This window comes from Somniosus microcephalus, chromosome 31 (genome assembly GCF_052327205.1).
Source record: "Somniosus microcephalus isolate GS21.2 chromosome 31, FLI_Smic_1.0, whole genome shotgun sequence".
In the NCBI taxonomy this organism is placed as follows: domain Eukaryota; kingdom Metazoa; phylum Chordata; class Chondrichthyes; order Squaliformes; family Somniosidae; genus Somniosus; species Somniosus microcephalus.
The window spans coordinates 2,055,174-2,078,926 of record NC_141017.1 but is presented as its reverse complement, the minus strand read 5'-3'; the positions used below and the strand labels follow the sequence as shown (position 1 = coordinate 2,078,926).

General features: G+C 48.1%; 1 protein-coding gene across 2 annotated transcripts in view; it reads right to left on the bottom strand.

Annotated features, from left to right (window-relative positions):
- The window catches only part of LOC147097534 (complement C1s subcomponent-like), a 65,533-nt gene that overhangs the window by 1,676 nt on the left and 40,104 nt on the right, over positions 1-23,753 (bottom strand). Inside the window, exons 6-7 of one of the 2 annotated variants that reach the window (XM_085971463.1) lie at positions 3,944-4,063; positions 2,612-2,689 (exon numbers count right to left, since the gene is read on the bottom strand). In XM_085971463.1, the coding sequence (XP_085827589.1) occupies positions 2,612-2,689; positions 3,944-4,063 (198 nt within the window). The remainder of the gene's footprint in view (positions 1-2,611; positions 2,690-3,943; positions 4,064-23,753) is intronic. The other variant, XM_085971464.1, reaches the window with a different exon arrangement.

Sequence of the window (23,753 nt, the reverse complement as noted above, 5' to 3'; positions counted from 1 at the left end):
AGCTAATTGGGTGAGTATTTATACTACTCTATAGTTTGACAGTTAAGGTTCATAGTTTATAAAGTTTAGAAGGTCTTAATTTTGTGGTTATAGTTTCTAAGGTCTCTGGTGTGTAGCGGGGAGTGCTAGGAAACAAGGGCCCTTGAGTATATCATTTAATTGTAGTATAATTGGTGGTATTGATTTAATTTAAATTAATTAAATGGTAAGTCATGGCAGCAAAGCTTGGCCCCGTGGCATGCTCCTCCTGCACTATGTGGGAAATCAGGGACACTTCCTGTGTCCCTGACGACCATGTGTGCGGGAAGTGTATCCAGCTGCAGCTACTGGCAGACCGCATTGCGGTGCTGGAGCTATGAATGGATACATACTGGAGCATTTGCGATGCTGAGGACATCATGGATATCATGTTTAATCAGTTGGTCACACCACAGGTAAAGGCTGCACAGGCAGGAAGGGAATGGGTGACCGCCAGGCAGATTAGTAGGCGCAGACAGGTAGTGCAGGGGTCCCCTGTGGCCATCCCCCTCAAACAGATATGCCGCTTTGGACATTGTTGGGGAGGATGGCTTATTGGGGGAAGGCAGCAGCAACCAACTTCCTGGCACCATGGGTGGTTCTGCTGCACGGGACGGGAGGAAAAACACCAAGAGAGTTTAGGATTCAGCAAAGGAGGACAAAGGGATTAATTAAGAGGGGGAAAATAGATTATGAGAGTAAGCTTTTACGGAACATAAAAACTGACTGTAAAAGCTTTTATAGATATGTGAAGAGAAAATGATTGGTAAAGTCAAGCGTCGGTCCCTTGCAGTCAGAATCAGGGGAATTTATAATGGGGAACAAAGACATGGCTGGCCAATTAAATACATATTTTGGTTCTGTCTTCACAAAGGAGGACACAAATAAACTCCCAGAGATGTCGGGGAACATAGGGTCTAATGAGAGGGTGGAACTGAATGAAATCAGTATTTGTAGGGAAATGGTGTTAGGGAAATTGACGGGATTGAAGGCCAATAAATCCCCAGGGCCTGATAGTCTACATCCTAGGGTACTTAAGGAAGTGGCCCTAGAAATAGTAGATGCATTGCTGGTCATCTTCCAAAATTCTATAGACTCTGGAACAGTTCCCATGGATTGGAGGGTAGCTAATGTAACCCCACTATTTAAAAAAGGTGGTAGAGGAAAAATGGGGAATTATAGACCAGTAAGCCTGACATTGGTAGTGGGGAAAATGCTGGAGTCCATTATAAAAGATGTAATAGCAGAGCACCTGGAAAACAGTGACAGGATCGGACAAAGTCAACATGGATTTACAAAAGGTAAATCATGCTCGACTAATCTACTGGAACTTTTTGAGGATGTAACTGGTAGAATAGATAAGGGAGACCCAGTGGATGTGGTGTATTTGGACTTTCAGAAGGCTTTCGATAAGGTCCCGCATAAGAGACTAGCGTGCAAAGTTAAAGCACATGGGATTGGGGGTAAGGTACTGACTTGGATAGAAGTCTGGTTGGCAGACAGGAAGCAAAGAGTTGGAATAAACGGGTCTTTTTCCGAGTGGAAGGCAGTGAATAGTGGGGTACCGCAGGGGTCGCTGCTAGGACCCCAGCTATTCACAATATATATTAATGATCTAGACGAGGGAACTAGATGTTTGCAGATGACACAAAGCTGGTTGGGCGTGTGCGCTGTGAGGAGGATGCAGAGAAACTCCAGTACGATTTGGACAGGTTGGGCGATTGGGCAGATGCATGGCAGATGCAGTATAATGTGGATAAATGCGAGGTTATCCACTTTGGTGGCAAAAACAGGAGGGCAGATTATTATCTGAACGGCAATAGATTGGGAAAAGGGAAAGTGCAACGAGACCTGGGTGTCCTTGTGCACCAGTCGCTGAAGGTAAGCATGCAGGTGCAGCAGGCGGTTAAGAAGGCAAATGGTATGTTGGCCTTCGTAGCGAGAGGATTCGAGTACAGGAACAAGGATGTCTTGCTGCAGTTGTACAGGGCCTTGGTGAGACCACACCTTGAGTATTGTGTGCAGTTTTGGTCGCCTTATCTCAGGAAGGATATTCTTGCCATGGAGGGAGTGCAGCGAAGATTCACCAGGCTGATACCTGGGATGGCAGGAATGATGTATGAGGAGAGATTGTGTCGATTAGGCTTATACTCGCTAGAGTTTAGAAGAATGAGAGGGGATCTCATTGAAACTTATAAAATTCTAACAGGACTAGACAGACTAGATGCAGGAAGGATGTTCCCGGTGGCGGGGGAGTCCAGAACCAGGGGTCACAGTCTAAGGATAAGGGGTAAGCCATTTAGGACAGAGATGAGGAGGAATTTCTTCACCCAGAGAGTGGTAAACCTGTGGAATTCTCTACCACAGAAGGCAGTTGAGGCCAATTCATTAAATATATTCAAGAAGGAGTTGGATATATTTCTTAAGGCTAAAGGGATCAAGGGATATGGGGAGAAGGCAGGGACAGGGTACTGAATTTGGATGATCAGCCATGATCTCATTGAATGGCGGAGCAGGCTCGAGGGGCCGAATGGCCTACTCCTGCTCCTATCTTCTATGTTTCTATGTGCCATTCTATAAGTCTATAATTTACCTGGCTTGCATTTTGGCAGGCTCGTCTCTCCACCGCTAACAGCCACCCAACTGCCATTAGCCGAGCATTCGAAGAGAGCTGCCGGGAGAAAGAATATCAGAAGGAGATATCAGTTAGAGAGAGGGCTGGCTCTACAATCTCCTGATCCTCCCCCTCCCCCATGGAACCATTCTTCCAATGGAACTTCGGAGAACGAGGGCGTAAAACTCATCTTGGCCCGTAACCAATCACTTCCCCGTTACACACACCACCCAGTATTCAGTTCCAGTGTAATCACCTCCTTCCCCTCCTTAAAGCCCTCTCTCTTTGACCAAGCTTTTAGTCACCCCCTCCTAGCCAAGTCCTATTCACCCATCACATTCGTATTCTCATTGGCCTCGGCCCCTCCCTATCTCTGTAACCTCCTCCAGCCCGACAACCCTCTGCGATTGCTGCGCTCCTCCAATTCTGGCCTCTTGTGTATCCCTGATTTCCATCGCTCCACCATTGGCGGCCGTGCCTTCAGCCATCTGGGCCCTTAAGCTCTGGAATTCCCTCCCTAAACCTCTCCACCTCACTCTCCTCCTTTAAGATCCTACATTAACGTGGCAGCCAATTTGCACACAGCAAGCTCCCACAAACAGCAATGAGATCATCTGTTTTTAGTGATGTTGGTGAATAGCCCCTATAGCTAGAGGAAAACAAATTCGAAAACCACGGGCTTGAAATCACTGAGGCCCTGTCGACCCTCTCAGGTGGATGTAAAAGATCCCATGGCTGCTATTGCAAAGAAGAGCAAATAGGCTGCTGCATTTCCTACATTACAACAGTGACTACACTGCAAAAAAAGTACTTCATTGGCTGTGAAGCACTTTGGGCCGTCCTGAGGTCATGAAAGGCGCTGCAGAAGTTTTGGCGCTAAGTGTAAAATGGGCGCGAGGGGACCTGTTACACATCCCGCCCGATTTTCCGTTTCCGTCACTTCACTCAAAAGGAAGATGGGGAGAGGTGTGTAACGGAGGGAGGGGGCAACTATATACGAGCACTCGTACTTACAATTACCAATATCCAAATTCAAAGGGGAGTTGGATATATACTTGAAAAGGAAGAAATGTGCAGGGGCTATGGGGAAAGAGCAAGGTGGGAGTGGGACTCATGATCAGCCATGATCTCATTGAATGGCGGAGCAGGCTCGAAGGGCTCAATGGCCTACTCCTGCTCCTATCTCCTATCTTCTATTGGAGAGCATCTTATAAAGAGCAGACACAGGCACGATGGGCCAAATGGGCTCCTGTACTGCATCATTCTATGGTATCTCGAACAAGAAGAGTTCATAATCTGCGCTATCCTCACCGTTTCCTTCAAGTTTATAGTATGGTTCTTCACAGCTATACATATTCTGGAACTTGTATATGGTGGAAGTGAAGTTTCCATTTCCATTCCTCAGCGTTATGGGATGTCCGCAGTCCACAGCTGTGAAAGGGAGAAAGTCAGTCGATGAGCAACAGTAAGGTTTAAGATACATCTTTTGAAGTTTGTTACTTCAACAACAACCTGCATTTATATAGTAAGTTAAAGGTGCTATATAAATGCAACTTGTTGTCGTAGACACAATAAATCCTGGTCAGATTTGTACATTAGAGAGAGAGATGGACATTATTGAGAGAATTCCTGAGAGGGAACAACTTTCAGGAAAGACTGAACAGGCTGGGGCTCGTTTCTCTGGCAAAGAGAAGGCTGAAGGTGAGCTGATCAAGGTCTTCAATGTTATGAAAGGGTTCGATAGGGTAGACGTAGAGAAGATGTTTCCACTTGTGGGGGAGACCAGAACTAGGGGTCATCAATATAAGATAGTCACTGATAAATCCAATAAGTAATTCAGGATGTGGGCATCGCTGGCAAGGCCAGCATTTATTGCCCATCCCTAATTGCCCTCAAGAAGGCGGTGGTGAGCCGCCTTCTTGAACCGCTGCAGTCCGTGTGGTGAAGGTGCTCCCACAGTGCTGTTAGGGAGGGAGTTCCAGGATTTTGACCCTGCGACGATGAAGGATCGGCGATATACTTCCAAGTCAGGATTGATGTGTGACTAGGAGGGAAACTTGGAGGTGATGCCCTTGTCCTTGTTAATGAGAATCTAGATAAGTACATGAGGGAGAATGGAATCGAAGGATATGCTGATAGGGTGAGATGAAGTGAGATAGGATGAGGCTCGTGTGGAACATAAACACCAGCACGGAGCATTTGGCCGAATCGCCTCTTTCAGTGCTGTAAAACTCGATGTAATTCTATGTAAAGTCACCTACTGTTTCTGTCTGTTGCTAACCAGACTCCGGAATTCCAATCAAAGTACACCACTACCAGATCAGGGATTCTCATCTAAAAAAAGATGTACCAGACATCAGAAGCCTGGGGAACCTGTGTTGACTGAACGCACAACAAAATCCTTCACAAACATTCTGTGGCGACGTGCCAGACAAGTACCGCACATACTCAAGACAAGTACTGTTAAGTCTGTGTGTTCTAGTTATTGTTAATAAGAATCACTGCACACAGACCACAAGAATAAATTCAACAGGTCTTTACTAGTCGAAGGTCAGGCTGAACTGCCCAATAAATCATTACACAGCACTTATATACCGGTGTGGTCACCACCGGTATTACAGTATACAACAGCCAAGATAAAGTAGTGCATCTCTTAAAATAGTTCTCTTAAAGGTGGAATGGTTACATACACCACAATCCTCCCTTTTTAGCTTAACAGTATATATTCCCCATTTAACATAACATAATAACATATATACACAACTTCATGTAAAAACAGTTCACAGATTCAGTCTCTGAGGAGGCCTCCTGATCCGAGACGGATAACGCCTTTCAGGGGTCTCTGGTTCTCGTTGCTGGGGTGACTCATCTAGTTGATCCCCTATGGATAGGACATCATCATCAGGTATATTCACTTCTGAGGTAGATGCTTCAGGTTCACTAACTTCCTCCACGGTTGTCTCTGTCGTAACCATGGGCTCGACCCTTGTTCTCGATCCCACCAGTTGGTCAGCATGACGCCGTATTACATTTTCACCAACATCTACCGTGTACATCAGGAGTCCTTGTCTGGCCCGAATTGTTCCAGATTGCCATTTCTCGTTTTTATAGTCCCTGGCTAACACCGGTTGTCCTATTTCAAAACTCCGAGTGGGCTTGTTATTGATATGCTGGAACTGTTTGTTTTTGACTTCCCTCCGCACATTTGGTTTTAACAAGTCCAACCTGGACCGCAACCTCCTGTTATAGAACATCATGGCAGGACTTTGGTTTGTTGTTGCATGGGTGGCGTTTCGATATGCCAGTAGGAAATTGTCCACCTTATGTTGCAGTGGAATCTGATCTTCGTTCATGGCCTTTATTGCCTTTTTGAACGTCTGTACAAACCTCTCGGCCAGCCCATTCGTAGCTGGATGATATGGGGCAGAGGTATAATGTTTCACCCCATTCTTCTTCAGGAATTTCTGGAATTCCTCTGACACGAACTGTGGTCCGTTGTCTGAACATATTTGCTCTGGCAATCCATTTCTTGCAAATATCGTTCTTACCACCGCGATCGTCTTCTCCGAGGTAGTGGTAGTCATTTTAATCACTTCTGGCCATTTAGAATGTGCGTCCACCGCAATTAAAAACATGGAGTCCATGAATGGACCAGCAAAGTCAATATGTACACATTGCCATGGGGTTGAAGGCCATTCCCATGGATGCAGCGGTGCAATTGGAGGTGCATTTTGGACTTTTTGGCACCCTGAGCAGCTTTTCGTCAGATCCTCTATCTGTTGTTCGATACCAGGCCACCACACATAAGCCCTAGCAAGGCTTTTCATCTTGACTCTCCCCAGATGACCTTCATGTAGTTCTTTTAGAACTCTCTCTCTTAACTTAGGAGGGATAATCTCCCTTGTTCCATACATCAATGTTCCCTGACAGATGGACAGCTGTTCTCGTCTTGCTGAGAATGCCGGTAACAGTGGATCACCATGGGCTGGCCATCCCTTTACTGTCAATTCGTAGACCCGGGACAGTGTCGGGTCATTCCTAGTCTCCCTTTCAATATTTGCATTGGTGACAGGTAAACATTCGATGATGGTCGAGTGAAATAACTCCACCGGGTCAACCGTCGGTGCCTCCTCCTCAGTAGGTAGTGGCAGGCGCGACAGCCCATCAGCATTACCATGCTGCTTTGTACCTTTGAATTCTATCTGATATTGATGTGCCCCTAAGAAAAGGGACCATCTCTGGAGCCTCTGTGCTGTCATCACCGAAACACCCTTCTTAGGGTTAAAAATGGATACCAACGGCTGGTGGTCTGTCAGCAGTGTAAACTTCTGGCCCTGCAGGTAATGATTAAACTTCTTTACTCCCCACACAAGGCTGAGAGCCTCCCTATCTATCTGAGCATAGTTGCGCTCAGCGGAGGTCAATGGTCTGGATGTAAATGCGACTGGCCTTTCCAAGCCATTTGGCAACTTGTGTGAGAGTACTGCTCCAATACCATAAGGAGAAGCATCACAAGCTAAACGAATAGGTAGCGTTGGGTTGAAGTGAGCCAACACTTCCTCTGAGGTGATCAATGCCTTGCTTTTGCGAAAGGCCTTCTTACAGTCCTCGCTCCACTTCCATGGTACTTCCTTCTGCAAAAGAGCGTTCAGCGGGTGCAGCACCGTGGATAGATTTGGCAGAAACTTATGGTAATAGTTAATCAACCCTAGGAACGACCTCAACTGGGATACATTTTCCGGAGCGGGAGCCTTCACAACAGCTTCGATCTTGTCAGGTGACTTGTACAGCCCCTCCTGGTCAATGACATGACCACAGTACGAGATCCATTTCTGAAAGAACTCACATTTCTGGCGATTAACTCGAAGTCCATATTCCTTCAATCTGGTGAGCACCAGTTTCAAATTTGCAAGGTGTTCCTCATCGTCATCTCCTGTAATCAGGATATCGTCCAAGTAACATTGAGTGCTTGGAATTCCCTGTAATACCTGCTCCATGGCCCTCCGCCAAATTGCTGGAGCCGAAGCCACTCCAAAAACCAGTCTATTATATCGATACAAGCCTCTGTGCGTGTTGATTGTGAGATACTGGCGCGACTCTTCCTCAACTTCCATCTGTAAGTACGCTTGCACCAGGTCTATCTTGGTGAAGTGTTTCCCGCCAGACAATGAAGCAAAGATATCCTCAATCTGCGGAAGCGGATATTGCACCGTGTGAAGCACCGGATTAACCGTGATCTTGAAGTCTCCACAGATGCGGACCTTCACCGGTTCCCCTGGCTTGTTACTCGATGAACGCTTCATGACGGGAACAATGGGCGTGGCCCACTCACTCCAGTCCACCTTAGACAGTACTCCTGAACGTTCTAGCCCTTCCAGCTCAGCTTCCACAGCAGGTCGTATCGCATAAAGTCTGGCTTTGAAAAATTTTGGGTTTGCATGTTCTGCAATCTTGATTTTTGCCGTAATTCCTCGCAGTGTTCCCAGTCCCTGTTGGAACACCTCTTTAGCATCATCCAATATTCTGGACAATCGTTCAGGTTTGACATCTTTTTTTCCGGAATCTACCGCTATTGCTTTTAGGGAGTGCCAGTCCATATTTATTTTCCTGATCCACTCCCATCCCAGAAGTGGTGGACCTCCCTCAGGTAGTACATAGAAGTCCATTCCTTGGTGTTCTTTGCCCTTGTGTACCACCTTGACTTTTATCTTTCCGATGGGGTATACTCTTTGCCCCGTGTATGTCTGCAATACTATCTCCGTATCCCGTAGGGGAATATGTGTGAATAACCTTTTGTAATCTTGCTTATTCATGACCGTCAACGCCGATCCGGTGTCCAATTCCATCTTCACTTGGACTCCTGCTATCTGAAGTGTGACCCAGATTGTAGGTCAGCTTCCTTACTCACATTGTGAATTCTCAGACTACCCAGTTCCTTGCTGTTGGAGTCTGAATCCGAATTCTGTTCATCCGAACTCTTCTCAGCCACCTTATGTACCTTTCTGCACTTTTCCTGCGGTGACTTTTTGTTGCTGGTCTTCTTTCCTGACCGGCATACTTTAGCTATGTGACCAAGCTTGCCACATTTTCTACATTCCTGATTTTTAAGCCAGCATTGGTTCTGATCGTGTGTTGTCTTTCCACAACGATAACATTTCGCTGTACCCAAAGCCATTTGATCTACGCTGAGTACCGCTGCCTTCAGCTGCATTTCCGCAGTGCCTCTCGCTGCGGCTTCGTGCGATGCTGCAATAGTGACAGCCTTATCAAGTGTAAGATCATTCTCTTCAAGCAGCCGCTTTTGTGTTCCTTCTTTCGACAATCCACACACGAATTTGTCTCTCAGTGCCTCTGTCAGTCTTTCCCCAAACTGACAGCATTTCGCTAGCTTACGCAGTTCAATTAAATACTCCGCGTTGCTTTCCTCTTTCAGTTGCGTTCTCGCATAAAATTTAAATCGTTCCGCTAACATCAGCGGTGTGGGGTTCAAATGATTTCTCAGGACAGCAACAATATTAGCGAAAGCCTGATCCGCCGGTTTAGCTGGTGATAGAAGATGCTTCAATAGCCCGTATGTCTTTGCACCCATTGAGTTTAGTAAGGTTAGTGCTTTATCTTCATCTGATATTTTATTTGCCTTACAATAAATCGCTATGCGTTCTACATACGTGGCCCAATCTTCAACATCGGCATCGAAATCATTGATGTTACCACGCTTAGGCATCCTTGCAATCTTCTTCAGAAACAAAAATAAATTTTTCTTTTATTTTTTTTTCAAAATGGCGGTTTCCCGCGCTTGTCTTCTTCCCCCGCCTACGAAAATGGCGGCTTCCCACGTTTGCCTTTCTCCCCCGCTGGCTGTAATGGCGATTGCCGTATTGCTGCGTTCGCCCTCCCCAGCGGTTCTCAAATCGTGCCTCCCAGCCCCTCTTGCAGTCCGGTCCTTTCCACCGGCTGCGGCCGAGTTCTCCGCGGTTTTAAAAAAAATTATTTTTATTTTCTCCCGCGCCTCATGGCCTCGGTAGCTGCCCGGCCTTTTTCCCTGGTCGCGGTCGAGCTCTCTCTCGATGCTGTTGCGTCTCCCAGCCCGCTTGCAGCCCGGTCTTTTACACCGGCTGCGTTTGCATTCACCGCGGCTCCCGTGCCTTACGCTGCCCCAGTCTCAGCGCCTCTGGCCCCGACTTCTGTCCGGCTCTTTTCCCCGGCCGTGGTCGAGTTCTCCGCCCTTATATCCTCCGTTTTTCCCTCCCCTACTTCACAGCCAACGTGGCCGACTTGCTGCTCGTCGCTGATCGGCTTACCCACCACCTGTGGTAGAAGGGATGATCACTGCCTGTTGCTGATGGAAGGCTTCGTGTCAGGATTCTTCCTTGCTCTTCAGACCCGAGTCTTTTCTCAGCAGGATGATGAGGGCGGATGCCTCTTATCGACGCCCGTTAAACTGCCTTGGATATATCTCTGCCGCAGGGTAAGATCGTCATCATCGCCACTGTTAAGTCTGTGTGTTCTAGTTATTGTTAATAAGAATCACTGCACACAGACCACAAGAATAAATTCAACAGGTCTTTACTAGTCGAAGGTCAGGCTGAACTGCCCAATAAATCATTACACAGCACTTATATACCGGTGTGGTCACCACCGGTATTACAGTATACAGCAGCCAAGATAAAGTAGTGCATCTCTTAAAATAGTTCTCTTAAAGGTGGAACGGTTACATACACCACAAGTACCGTACGTACTCAAGACAAGTACCGTACATACTCAAGACAAGTACCGTATGTACTCAAGACAAGTACCGTACGTACTCAAGACAAGTACCGTACATACTCAAGACAAGTACCGTACGTACTCAAGACAAGTACCTTACATACTCAAGACAAGTACCGCACGTACTCAAGACAAGTACCGCACATACTCAAGACAAGTACCGTACGTACTGAAGTGCCATAAAATGTCAATCGGAATGTTCCAAAGTAGTTCAAAGCAAAAATTAAGAAAGGAGGTTGTGGAAATGGAAGCTATGTAAGAAAACTGAAATAAAATGAGTCACCATGTGTAAGGGATAATGGATAAATAATGCAGAGGTTCAATAATGTTCTAAACAGAGGGCTCTTAGGTAACCTTGTCAGACATGAGTGAGGTCACTATAGACGCCAGTTAGCAAACAAGGGGTCAATTAGAGAAAATGGATGAAGTAAGACGTAAACTAATTAAGGAGATGAGATAGGATGTGGAATAGGGTAAACTAATCATCAGGATGCAGGGACAGTAACAAATGTGTAACCAAAGAGATGGGACAGATTATAGGACAGTATAAACCAGGAGGAAAAACCCCAGATAGAGAGCGACAACCTGAGAGCGACAACCTGGCAGCAACAACCTGAGAGCGACAACCTGAGAGCGACAACCTGAGAGCGACAACCTGAGAGCGACAACCTGGCAGCGACAACCTGGGAGCGACAACCTGGGAGCGACAACCTGGCAGCGACAACCTGGCAGCGACAACCTGGCAGCGACAACCTGGCAGCGACAACCTGGCAGCGGCAACCTGGCAGCGGCAACCTGGCAGCGGCAACCTGAGAGCGACAACCGGAGAGCGACAACCTGGCAGCGACAATCCGAGAGCGACAACCTGGCAGCGACAACCTGAGAGCAACAACCTGAGAGCGACAACCTGGCAACGACAATCCGAGAGCGACAACCTGGCAGCGACAACCTGGCAGCGACAATCCGAGAGCGACAACCTGGCAGCGACAACCTGAGAGCGACAACCTGGCAGCGACAACCTGGCAGCGACAACCTGAGAGCGACAACCTGAGAGCGACAACCTGGGAGCGACAACCTGGGAGCGACAACCTGGGAGCGACAACCTGGCAGCGACAACCTGAGAGCGACAACCTGAGAGCGACAACCTGGCAGCGACAACCTGAGAGTGACAACCTGGCAGCGACAACCTGGCAGCGACAACCTGGCAGCAAGAGACCTAGGAGCAACACTCGACAACAGGGACCTGGGGACAAAACCCTACGTGGAGGTTTGGGCAGAGATTGATCACCTCGGACCAAATCAGGGTAATATCTATATAAGTTGTGAGTCTTATATTTTGGAATTGTACTTTAAACTGCGAACGGTCTTTGTTAAGCATTTATTAAAGATAAATCTTTGTACGTGAAATCTGTTGCCTGTGTGTTTGTTCAGACCAAACTTACATTTGAACCCAGAAGGAAAATTGTGAACCTATTTGTTCAATCTTTCGAACATCTAGCGAAATCTGAGCAACAATTGGCGAACCCAGATGGGACTTTAGGACTTTGTTTTGGACAAAATATACCACAGTAAGGGGCTGAACAAGCGACAGACAATATCTGTTAGAGTCGGATAAGGTATATCTGTTAGAGTCGGATAAAGAATATCTGTTGGAGTCGGATAAGGTTTTAAAGCAGTAACTATGGTGGAACATGACGCGTCTAAAGGGGAGACCTCCCAGGATTGGGAAGAACAGTTTAACCAGTTAATGGTAGGAAAATATAAGGACTGGGCGGTGACGATCGCCGGTCCAAGTTTCAAAGGAGGTCAGACCTTCTTTGAGCAAAATAATAAAAAAGGGAAAAATGAAATGAAAAAATTTAAATATTTTCTGAAGGCAGCCTGTTACTCCGAACTAATGAGCGAGTGAGCATTAACACACAGTCAGGGTCAGACCCAAAACCAATTGCAGTCTGATTTAGACCAGCTCCGGAATCAGCTTAAAAATTTGCAAAAGGTAAATGAGGAATTACGTAGTGATAAAAGATTGCACACTCTCCATATGGCCCCTAGTATGACTGCAGTCAAAGCAAGTAATCAAAAATTACACTGAATGCAGGAACAACTAGGCGAGTCCACAAGGGATCGCTGTGCCCTAGAGGAAAAGTGTCAGGATTTAAAATCAGCCCTCAAGGTCATACAACAGTCACACCAGCGGGAAAAATACGATAAAATGGATCATACCCACTGTCGTCAAGAAATAGAAATATTAAAGCCACAATTATCCTCACACAGAGGCATAATATGTGCTTTCTCCGACGGAGGCGGAGAGGGTATCGACTACTCAAGTCTGGCCGAGGCGGCCCAGAACTATGAAAAGGACCAATCAGGAGAAAGGGACAACGGCCCCCCGACCCGTCATGGTACGATTCCCCGCCACCCTATTAGAAATAATAAAGGTCCTACTGCCCCAGAGGAGCCGCCACCCCCACTGCCCATGAACCCTATGGTCACTGTTCGGACACAGGAAAGGACTGACGGTCAAGCGGTAGGCGATGTGCCCAACGGACCCAGCAATTATGCCACCCCTTTTACTCTCTCCCAATTGAATGATATTGCCAAAAACGTACCCAAGTTCGATGGCGAGATTAATTTTGAATTCTGGAGGGCCGCGGTTCGCCAGGTCTCTGAGACTCAGGGACTAGATGAGGGAGAGCTGAGGAAACTAGTGACTTTGTGTTTGGGACCCGTTATATTTGGGGCTAACCCAGAGAACAGGGCAGGGCACCATCGTTGAAATGTGGCTCGCCATTAAGGAGGCGGCAGGAGTTAACAGCAAGGATCCCGCTATGGAACTAGCTAACTTTAAACAGGGTGACGAAGAACACCCCCGCGGTTATGCGGAATGCTTGTGGGTGGTTTTCTGTAACCTGATGGGAACATTGAACCGCGACAATCTGGATGATGGTCCTCGTGCCACCTGGTCTAAGTCCCTTATTTCCCATGCCTCCGATTCCAGTAAAAGGGCATGCAAGTTCTTCAACCCTACTGACGACACTCAGAGGCCTGGATCTTAAGACGTATGACCAGGGCTTGGCAGGACGATCAAAATCAATCCTCTCCCCAACCAAAAGATAAAATCCACGCTTTCCGCTCAAGCCCAGATAGAAATGACCCACCAGCATGGAGGACTGAGGGATCTCCAAGGTATCCGGTAGCAAACCAGGGAGATGGGGGATATGGACCACTAAGGGTACCCTGTTATAACCGCGGAAAGACGGGACATTGGCAAAGGGAGTGTCAGGTGCCAAAAAGAAGTAACCGGCCCGGCGCTGTGGGATGCTCCAGGCGAATGGCACCCATCCATCAGCAACCGTCACTCGAGCCCGGGGGCCAACAATGACGGGGTCCGACCTCGGAGGTCGTGTGCAAGGCAGGATGTGACAATCATGGACGGCCTATAGTCTCAGGTGTCGTAGGAGGTCGCGTTACCACATTTTTATGGGACACAGGCGGATGCAGAACGTGTCTGGGAAACCAGCACATCCTCTCTCGCACAACGACTTAACTAATCAAGAAATTCTCCTTCGCGGCTTTACCGGTCATGGGCAGACCGCTACAATCACTAAGTCATTGGAGCTTCAACTGGGAAGTTTCAAATTTAAGCAGCCTGCCTGTCGGTGCCACAGATGCAGGGGGAATCGGCAATAATTGGTATTGACTGCATGAGAATATATAATTTGGCTTATGACCCAGCAAACCGATGTATTTGGAGAATGTGCGAAACTTGTGTTGACGGGTTAATACCCACAGGGACTTTTGACGCACACGTATGCTGCATGAAAACTTTTACCTTTGTTCCTGCTACCCGGAAATACAGGATACTTTAACCCAAAACTCAAATGTTTTCACCACCCACAAACACGAGTGTGACCGGATGGCAGGACCGGTCTCAATCATGGGACCCGATCCCCTGCCCCAGAAGCAGTATAAAGTTCCCGTAGAGGCAGAAAAGGACTTATACAATATTATTCACAGTCTCTTGAATCAAGGCGTGCTCCGACCCATTGCTTCTACTAATAACTCACCCATTTGGCCCGTTTAAAAACCCGCTAAGTCCTGGAGAATGACTATAGATTACCGAGCCTTGAATAAGGTTACGCCTTCCGTGGCACCCACTGTTGCCACTGCCCCAGAGGCCGCAACAAAACTTTCCCCAATTGCAAAAATCTTTACTGTCCTGGACATCAGTAATGGATTTTGGTCCATACCCTTAACAAAAGAATGCCAGTACTAATTTGCTTTTACTCACAAGGGACAGCAGTATACTTGGACCCGGTTGCCTCAAGGTTTCCACAACAGCCCCTCAATATTCTCAAACATACTAGCAAATAGTTTGAAGGGATTTTCCCAGCCCTCATTCAGTACGTAGAGGATATCCTCCTCCAAACTGACACCATGGAGGAACATAAGGTCCTGTTACAGGAATTTTTAAAAACCCTCCACAAGATTGGGGTAAAGGCGAACCCTAAAAAGGCACAGATTGCTAAACGGTCAGTGCATTACCTGGGAATGCAAGTCACAGAGGGACTAAGGGAGGTAACGGAAGAGCGAAAAAGGTCCGCCTCCAAGTTGCCTACCCCCACAGATGTAAAATCCCTCCGGTCCCTTTTAGGGATCACCGGATATTGCCGGGACCACATTGAGGACTACTCTTTCCTGGCAAAACCCTTATATAACTTACGAAAGAAGGAAGTGGCATGGGAATGGTCCCAACAACATACGGATTCCTTTAACCAGCTAAAATTAGCCTTGTCCCAAGCCCCTTCACTAAGCAGCCCCGACATGTCTCTGAGTTTTTATCTGGAGACTGCTGCTTGTGAGGCTGGCCTATCAGCGATATTATTACAGGAACACTCTGGGAAGCTCCAGCCTGTTGGTTACGCTTCTAGAGTTCTGACCCCTGTTGAGTTAGCATTCTCACCCAGTGAGAAAAATTTACTCAGTGTGTTTTGGGCTGTGCACAATTTCTCTCCAATCGTCGGACTTAACCCTTTGATTATCCTAACCGCGCACACGCCTATTAAAATGCTTATGGATGGTAGCCTTAAAGATGGCTCGGGCAGTTCACAACGAATGGCCAGATGGACACTACTCCTACAAGGGAGGGATATCAATGTTAAATATCAGCCTAAATTGACGAACTTAGCGCAGAACATGCTGTACCCAGGAGACCTGCACAAATGTAAAATTTTGTCATCAAGTGACCTTGATGGCCCCTTTCAGACAAAATTTAGGGAGGGTGGCGGTGACCAGAAAATCAAAACCCACGTCTATGTGGATGGTTCATCAACTGTGGTTAATGGACAACAATGTACTGGATTTGGGGTGGTAACTATGACTGAGGATAGGAAAAGAGTTCTAGAACAGACCCCTATAAAATTGGAACATAAGAACATAAGAAGTAGGAGCAGGAGTAGGTCCTACGGCCCTTCGGGCCTGCTCCACCATTCAATAGGATCATGGCTGATCCGAACCTAGACTCACGTCCACTTCCCTGCCCTCTCTCCGTAACCCCTAATTCCCTTATCTGCTAGGAAACTGTCTATCTCTGTTTTAAATTTATTTAATGTTGCAGCTTCCACAGCTCTCTGGGGTAGCAAATTCCATAGATTTACTACCCTCTGAGTGAAGAAGTTTCTCCTCATCTCAGTTTTGAAAGGGCAACCCCTTATTCTAAGATTTTGCCCTCTAGTTCTAGTCTCACCCATCAGTGGAAACATCCTCACCGCATCCACCTGATCAAGCCCCCTCACAATCTTATATGTTTCGATAAGATCGCCTCTCATTCTTCTGAACTCCAATGAGTAGAGGCCCAACCTACTCAACCTCTCCTCATACGTCAACCCCCTCATCTCCGGAATCAACCGAGTGAACCTTCTCTGAACTGCCTCGAGAGCAAGTATATCTTTTCTTAAATATGACACAAAGGAGCACAACAGCCGAATTAAGTGTCATTGCCTACGTGGTGATGCAGCCCGAATCATTTCCTCCACCAGTGGTAATCCATTCGGACAGTAGTTATACCTGCAACAGTTTGACAGACTTTTTGCCCATTTGGGAAGCCAGAGGTTTTACTTCGGCAGATGGAAAACCACCAACAACCGGCCCACTCCTCAAGGTTATCTTCGACTCAGCCACCAAGAACCAAGGGCAGTATATAATCAAAAAGGTGAAAGCTCATGTAAAAACTACTCCGCTAGGCAACCAGTTCGCTGACGAGACAGCAAAGCAAGGAGCCACCGACGGCTACCCATGGGACCCCCTACCAGGAAGCACAAATATACCAACAGAAATTCTCTCGGCTGTCGAGGTATCCCCCAAAACAGTAATAAATCTAAAGGAAAGTCAAGGTACAGATCCAGACTTAAAGGCTATTCAGTTGGGAAAACCCAACCCTGACCCCTACAGTCACCATAGAACAGGTCTAACTTTGCATCAAGGTGTGGTGCTGAAAGAGGGAAAATATGTCGTCCCAAAGATGGAAAGGGCCGAAATGATTGACCAATTCCATGATGTGGGAGGGCACCAGGGAACAGATGGGACTGTGGCCAAAATAAGGGACGTGTGTTGGTGGCCAGGGATACAACCAGATGTAGAGAAGTATGTCAAGAATTGTTTAATCTGTGCGCAAAATAATCCGGGGAAGTAAAAAAAACAGGTCAAGTTGGGACACACTCGACAAGGAAAGGGTCCTTGGACTCAACTCCAGATAGATTACATAGGTCCATTGCCCAGATAGATTACATAGGTCCATTGCCCAGATAGATTACACAGGTCCATTGCCCAGATAGATTACACAGGTCCATTGCCCAGATAGATTACACAGGTCCATTGCCCAGATAGATTACACAGGTCCATTGCCCAGATAGATTACACAGGTCCTTTGCCCAGATAGATTACACAGGTCCTTTGCCCAGATAGATTACACAGGTCCATTGCCCAGATAGATTACACAGGTCCATTGCCCAGATAGATTACACAGGTCCATTGCCCAGATAGATTACACAGGTCCATTGCCCATTTGCTCGGGTGGAAAAAAATACATCCTGGTAATTGTAGACGTGTTTTCAAAATGGATTGAGGCCTTTCCAACTAATAACAATTCGGCAGCCACCACCACAAAAATCCTAATGGAGGAAGTGTTCTCCCGATGGGGATTGCCGGAAGGTATCGATTCAGATCGGGGACCCACTTTGTGAGAAAGTTTATTGAAATGGTCATGCAGTTAGCTGGGGTAAAACAGAAATTCCACGTCGCATACCATCCAGAATCCAATGGAATAGTGGAGAGAATGAGCAGAACCCTAAAAACCATGATAAGGAAAATGGTCCAACAAAATCACATCTCCTGGAATCGGGCTCTCCCCTATCTATTAATGGCCATCCGTAATACGGTAGCTGCATCCACTGGTTATTCACCACATGAATTAATGACTGGGAGAATTAGGAGAGGTGTTGAAGCGTTCATGGGATTAGACCTAAATGAAATCCAGAAAACCTCCTTGTCCTCCGAGAAATACATGTCCAATTTGGTCAAACACCTGGAGGTCGGCTGCGGTAAACATGGGAAATAGGCATCAAAAGAGCAAGGCCTACTTTGATGGGAAGGCCCATCCTTGGGAATTAAAGATAGGGGATCAAGTGATGGTCAAGGCCCAAAGGGAAGGAACCTTTTTGAGCCCTAAATACTCTGGACCCTTTAGTGTCATGGAAAAAGCTAGCGCCTCAGTGTATAAGATTATGGATGGACAAAGGAAATACCGATGGCGCCATATTAATCAGTTAAAACCCTTTGGGAAAATGGGCTCCTTCCACATGCACCATGTCATGTTGGACGCGGGGGAGGACAATACTGAAGGCCCAGCCACCACCGGCCTCCCCGCGCCAGGGGCTCTCGAACCGGCAAACATGAATCGGCCTGGTTCAGACCCAGAAGAGTCGGAGGGGGAAACGGGGTCCAGCACTGAACTGGGATCCGATCAATTGGGATCCGACTCTGACCATCCGACTGGAGACCTTGCCCAGGGATTACAGAGGTTGTTTTTGGAATCTCCTAGAGTGGCCCCTCGAACCCCATCTTTAATCCGACCCGTCAACTGGACTAGAAACCATCCTGTACCCCCGCCCAGTCCAGGAAGACCTAAACGGTTGCGTCGGGTATCAGAAATGATAGAACTGTAAATAGAGCAGAATGCTACCCCGATCTTTCTTTTTCTTTCTCGGTAACTGATTATTGCACATGGAAATCCCAGTACCCACCCTTCTGGGGCACTGTGGTCTGGTGTTTGGCTGTATCCTCCTCGCGGAGAACTCGGATGTAACTATTACCGCAGACGGATGGAACAGTCAGAACTGTGCCCAAGACAACAATGCAGGTTTTCACGCACCCACCAATGGCAACAAGTGCAGGTATAGCAGCCAAGGAAAAACCTGCTATGAGACGGCAACGGAAACTCAACTGAACTTTGTGCGTGTTGCGTGTACGGGAAAAGATGTTAAGGCTATAGTATGGACGGCTATGCAGAACACAGGGGGTACCCATAGGGTTCTCTCGGGGGCAAATCCTGTTAGTACAATTCATCTCATACTCTGAACCAAGATAGATAAACAACTGTGTTGCAATATAAGCAAGACAAGCACCTCCTTACAGATTATGGAGGGATGTAGCAGCAATTCAACTGTAAGAAACCTAATCAGTACCCCAGTTCCAGTTTGGGACTGCCCCGAACACGAGCCGGGACCCAAGGGAGGAGTAATATTAAGAAACACGACCAAAATTGATTATGATAATATACAATATGAATTAATACCTATAGTACTGAATATAATCGATGTACAATTGCCCGATTGGTGCCCGGAGGGAACCAAAAGATTGTATCAGGACTTGACTTCGATGTTGCTCAAGGGAGAGATAGGAGGGAAGCAGGGAAATGAAACAAAGACAGCTAGGAAAAGGAGGAAGAGAGGGTTACTGAATGATGCAGGGACAGTCTATGGAGCAGGAATGGCCACTGTAAATACTCCAGATATAACGAATTTGAACTCCAAGGTTAAAACCTTAACCCAGCAAGTCAAAATGTTATTGGAATAATCAAAGACAAGAGGCACAGGCAGGACAGGAGAGTATAGGGATCCAAACACAACAGGTGAAGGTGTTAGCAGGACATGCACGGACTATTAATCAACTTATTAACACAGCCAAAAAGGCAGCGAACGGAACCCAACAACAAACACTGTGCATGACATATGGCAATTGGATGCTGGACCAGCTGCGAGAAAACTTAATGCTGGCAAAACGTGAAGAAGTACCCACTTAGATCAACAATACTCAAATCCGGGGTCTGATAAAGCAGAATGTTCCTGCTACTATCAGTGACTGTGAACTACGGAAACTCAGCAGGGTATGGTTCAACGAGGAATGTACGGGCCCCCGTGGAAGTATGCTGTAGGGATGGTGATAGGAGTCCCCATGATAGGCCACCAGGAAGGAATGCCATTATTTGAGGTCCAAACCATAGGCACGATACAAAAAGGAGCACGGGTGGCCGTGGCAGGAATGAGGCCATGTGCTGTGAAGCGGAACGACACTTTAGTGGGAACTGCATTGGGACAATGTGCCACTACGGAAAGAACAGTAATATGCCCATACAAAATTTACCCGACCCGCACCGCGCGATGTGTATTTAAGGGAAATACGGCCATAAATTGCTCCCTGATCATGGAGACCGCGATTCACAAACCTATCACTCGAAGCGCTTATATGGGTGACGGAACATATTGTTTTACCACCACTGAAGCTAGTTACCATTATGGGAATAAGGACTGCCCTATCCAAAAACCCAACCTTCTGCACACACCCCCTGATACCGATGAGAATAGGAAATTATCAACATCCAGAGGCATGCAACTGTTAATCTTAATGTGTCAATAGACCTGAAGAATCGCTTGACAAAATATTTCACAAAAATCGACATCAACATCCAGCTAGAGGAAGAATATATAACTGAAATTAGACATAAGCTTGATCTTGTTCACGAAATCTACGAAAGGGTGGAAATGAATACCCAGGACATTGACCAAAAGATTAAACAAATCAAAATCAATACCTGGTGGGACGACCTTTGGAATTGGGGCGAAAATGTGAACATACATCCCTGGGTGAGACTCGTGTCCCACCTGACTGTAACTATGATCATGCTGGTGTTCATATGCCTATGTTTCACCTGAGTAAGCATGAAAAGACGAGAGAAAAGGCTGAAGGTTCGAGTGGAGTCAAGGGAAGCGTATCAGGCTTTACAAAGGACACACCCCGACGATGGTAAACAGCCTTATGGTGATCAAATCATTTGGTCAAATGATAATGATCAAAGGGAAGAATGTGGAAATGGAAGCTATGTAAGAAAGCTGAAATAAAGTGAAGGAGTCACCATGTGTAAGGGATAGTGGATAAATAATGCAGAGGTTCAAATATGTTCTAAACAGGGGGCTCATAGGTAACTTCGTCAGACACGAGTGAGGTCACTACAGACGCCAGTTAACAAACAATGGGTCAATTAGAGAAAATGGATGAAGTAAGACGTAAACTAATCAAGGAGATGAGACAGGATGTGGAATAGGGTAAACTAATCATCAGGATGCAGGGACAGTAACAAATGTGTAACCAAAGAGATGGGACAGATTATAGGATAGTATAAACCAGGAGGAAAAACCCCAGATAGAGAGCGACAACCTGAGAGCGACAACCTGGGAGCGACAACCTGAGAGCGACAACCTGGGAGCGACAACCTGGGAGCGACAACCTGGGAGCGACAACCTGGGAGCGACAACCTGGGAGCGACAACCTGAGAGCGACAACCTGGCAGCGACAACCTGGCAGCGACAACCTGGCAGCGACAACCTGGCAGCGACGACCTGGCAGCGACGACCTGGCAGCGAGGACCTAGGAGCAACACTCGACAGCAGTGACCTGGGGACAAAACCCTACGTAGAGGATTGGGCAGAGATGGATCACCTCGGACCAAATCAGGGTAATATCTATATAAGTTGTGAGTCTTATATTTTGGAATTGTACTTTAAACTGCGAACGGTCTTTGTTAAGCATTTATTAAAGATCTATCTTTGTACGCGAAATCTGTTGCCTGTGTGTTTGTTCAGACCAAACTTACATTTGAACCCTAAAAGGAAAATTGCGAACCTATTTGTTCGATCTGAGCAACAGAGGTAAATGAAAATTTCCAAAGCTGGTAGAGGGAGTGTGACCATTGGGCCAAGTACCGGATTATACAGAACGCTGCTATGGATGGATGGGCCAAATGTACTTTATCTGGACAGGGTCTGCACTGAGGCTAATCTCTGGCAAACAAAGCTCAATGTGAACAAATGTCAGGTATTAAGGAAGTAAAAATAGGAGCCATGTGTCCTCAGTGGGTGGATAGACCGTGCTGTGGGCACGTTGAAAGAGACCGAGCAGTGTTAGTTAACTCATTGCTCACTACATCTGGCCAGTGTGAGGCAGCAATAAACAGAGCAAATAGGACGCTAGGTTTTGTTAGTGACTGTTATATTATATTATATTAACAACTTGAATTAGCTACATCTTAGTCTTAACTTTCTGTAAAGTTAGTTAATAGTCGAAAAATAGAGGCATGGCAGGGCAGCTCAGTCCCGTGGACTACACATCCTGTGCCATGTGGGAAATCCAGGCCGCTTCCCATGTCCTGGACAACCACGTGTGCAGGAAGTGTCGTCGGCTGGAGGAGCTTGAGCTCCGGGTTTCAGAGCTTGAGCAGCAGCTGGCGTCACTGCGGTGCATCCGTGAGGCTGAGAGCTACATGGATAGCACGTTTCAGGAGGTGGTCACCCCGCAGTGTAAGAGTGTGTAGGCAGAGAGGGAATGGGTGACTGCCAGACAGACAAGGAGGACCAGCCAGGTAGTGCAGGAGTCCCTGGACCAGGCAGGTAGTGCAGGAGTCCCCGGACCAGGCAGGTAGTGCAGGAGTCCCCGGACCAGGCAGGTAGTGAGGAGTCCCCGGACCAGGCAGGTAGTGCAGGAGTCCCCGGACCAGGCAGGTAGTGCAGGAGACCCCGGACCAGCCAGGTAGTGCAGGAGTCCCCGGACCAGGCAGGTAGTGCAGGAGTCCCCGGACCAGGCAGGTAGTGCAGGAGTCCCCGGACCAGGCAGGTAGTGAGGAGTCCCCGGACCAGGCAGGTAGTGCAGGAGTCCCCGGACCAGGCAGGTAGTGCAGGAGTCCCCGGGCCAGGCAGGTAGTGCAGGAGTCCCCGGACCAGGCAGGTAGTGAGGAGTCCCTGGACCAGGCAGGTAGTGCAGGAGTCCCCGGGCCAGGCAGGTAGTGAGGAGTCCCCGGACCAGGCAGGTAGTGAGGAGTCCCCGGACCAGGCAGGTAGTACAGGAGTCCCCGGACCAGGCAGGTAGTGCAGGAGTCCCCGGACCAGGCAGGTAGTGAGGAGTCCCCGGACCAGGCAGGTAGTGAGGAGTCCCCGGACCAGGCAGGTAGTGCAGGAGTCCCCGGACCAGGCAGGTAGTGCAGGAGTCCCCAGACCAGGCAGGTAGTGCAGGAGTCCCCGGACCAGGCAGGTAGTGCAGGAGTCCCCGGACCAGGCAGGTAGTGAGGAGTCCCCGGACCAGGCAGGTAGTGCAGGAGTCCCCGGACCAGGCAGGTAGTGCAGGAGACCCCAGACCAGGCAGGTAGTGCAGGAGTCCCCGGACCAGGCAGGTAGTGCAGGAGTCCCCGGACCAGGCAGGTAGTGCAGGAGTCCCCGGACCAGGCAGGTAGTGCAGGAGTCCCCGGACCAGGCAGGTAGTGCAGGAGTCCCCGGACCAGGCAGGTAGTGCAGGAGTCCCCGGACCAGGCAGGTAGTGAGGAGTCCCCGGACCAGGCAGGTAGTGCAGGAGACCCCGGACCAGGCAGGTAGTGCAGGAGTCCCTGGACCAGGCAGGTAGTGCAGGAGTCCCCGGACCAGGCAGGTAGTGCAGGAGTCCCTGGACCAGGCAGGTAGTGCAGGAGTCCCCGGACCAGGCAGGTAGTGCAGGAGTCCCCGGACCAGGCAGGTAGTGCAGGAGTCCCCGGACCAGGCAGGTAGTGCAGGAGTCCCCGGACCAGGCAGGTAGTGCAGGAGACCCCAGACCAGGCAGGTAGTACAGGAGTCCCCGGACCAGGCAGGTAGTGCAGGAGTCCCCGGGCCAGGCAGGTAGTGAGGAGTCCCCGGACCAGGCAGGTAGTGCAGGAGTCCCTGGACCAGGCAGGTAGTGCAGGAGTCCCCGGACCAGGCAGGTAGTGCAGGAGTCCCTGGAC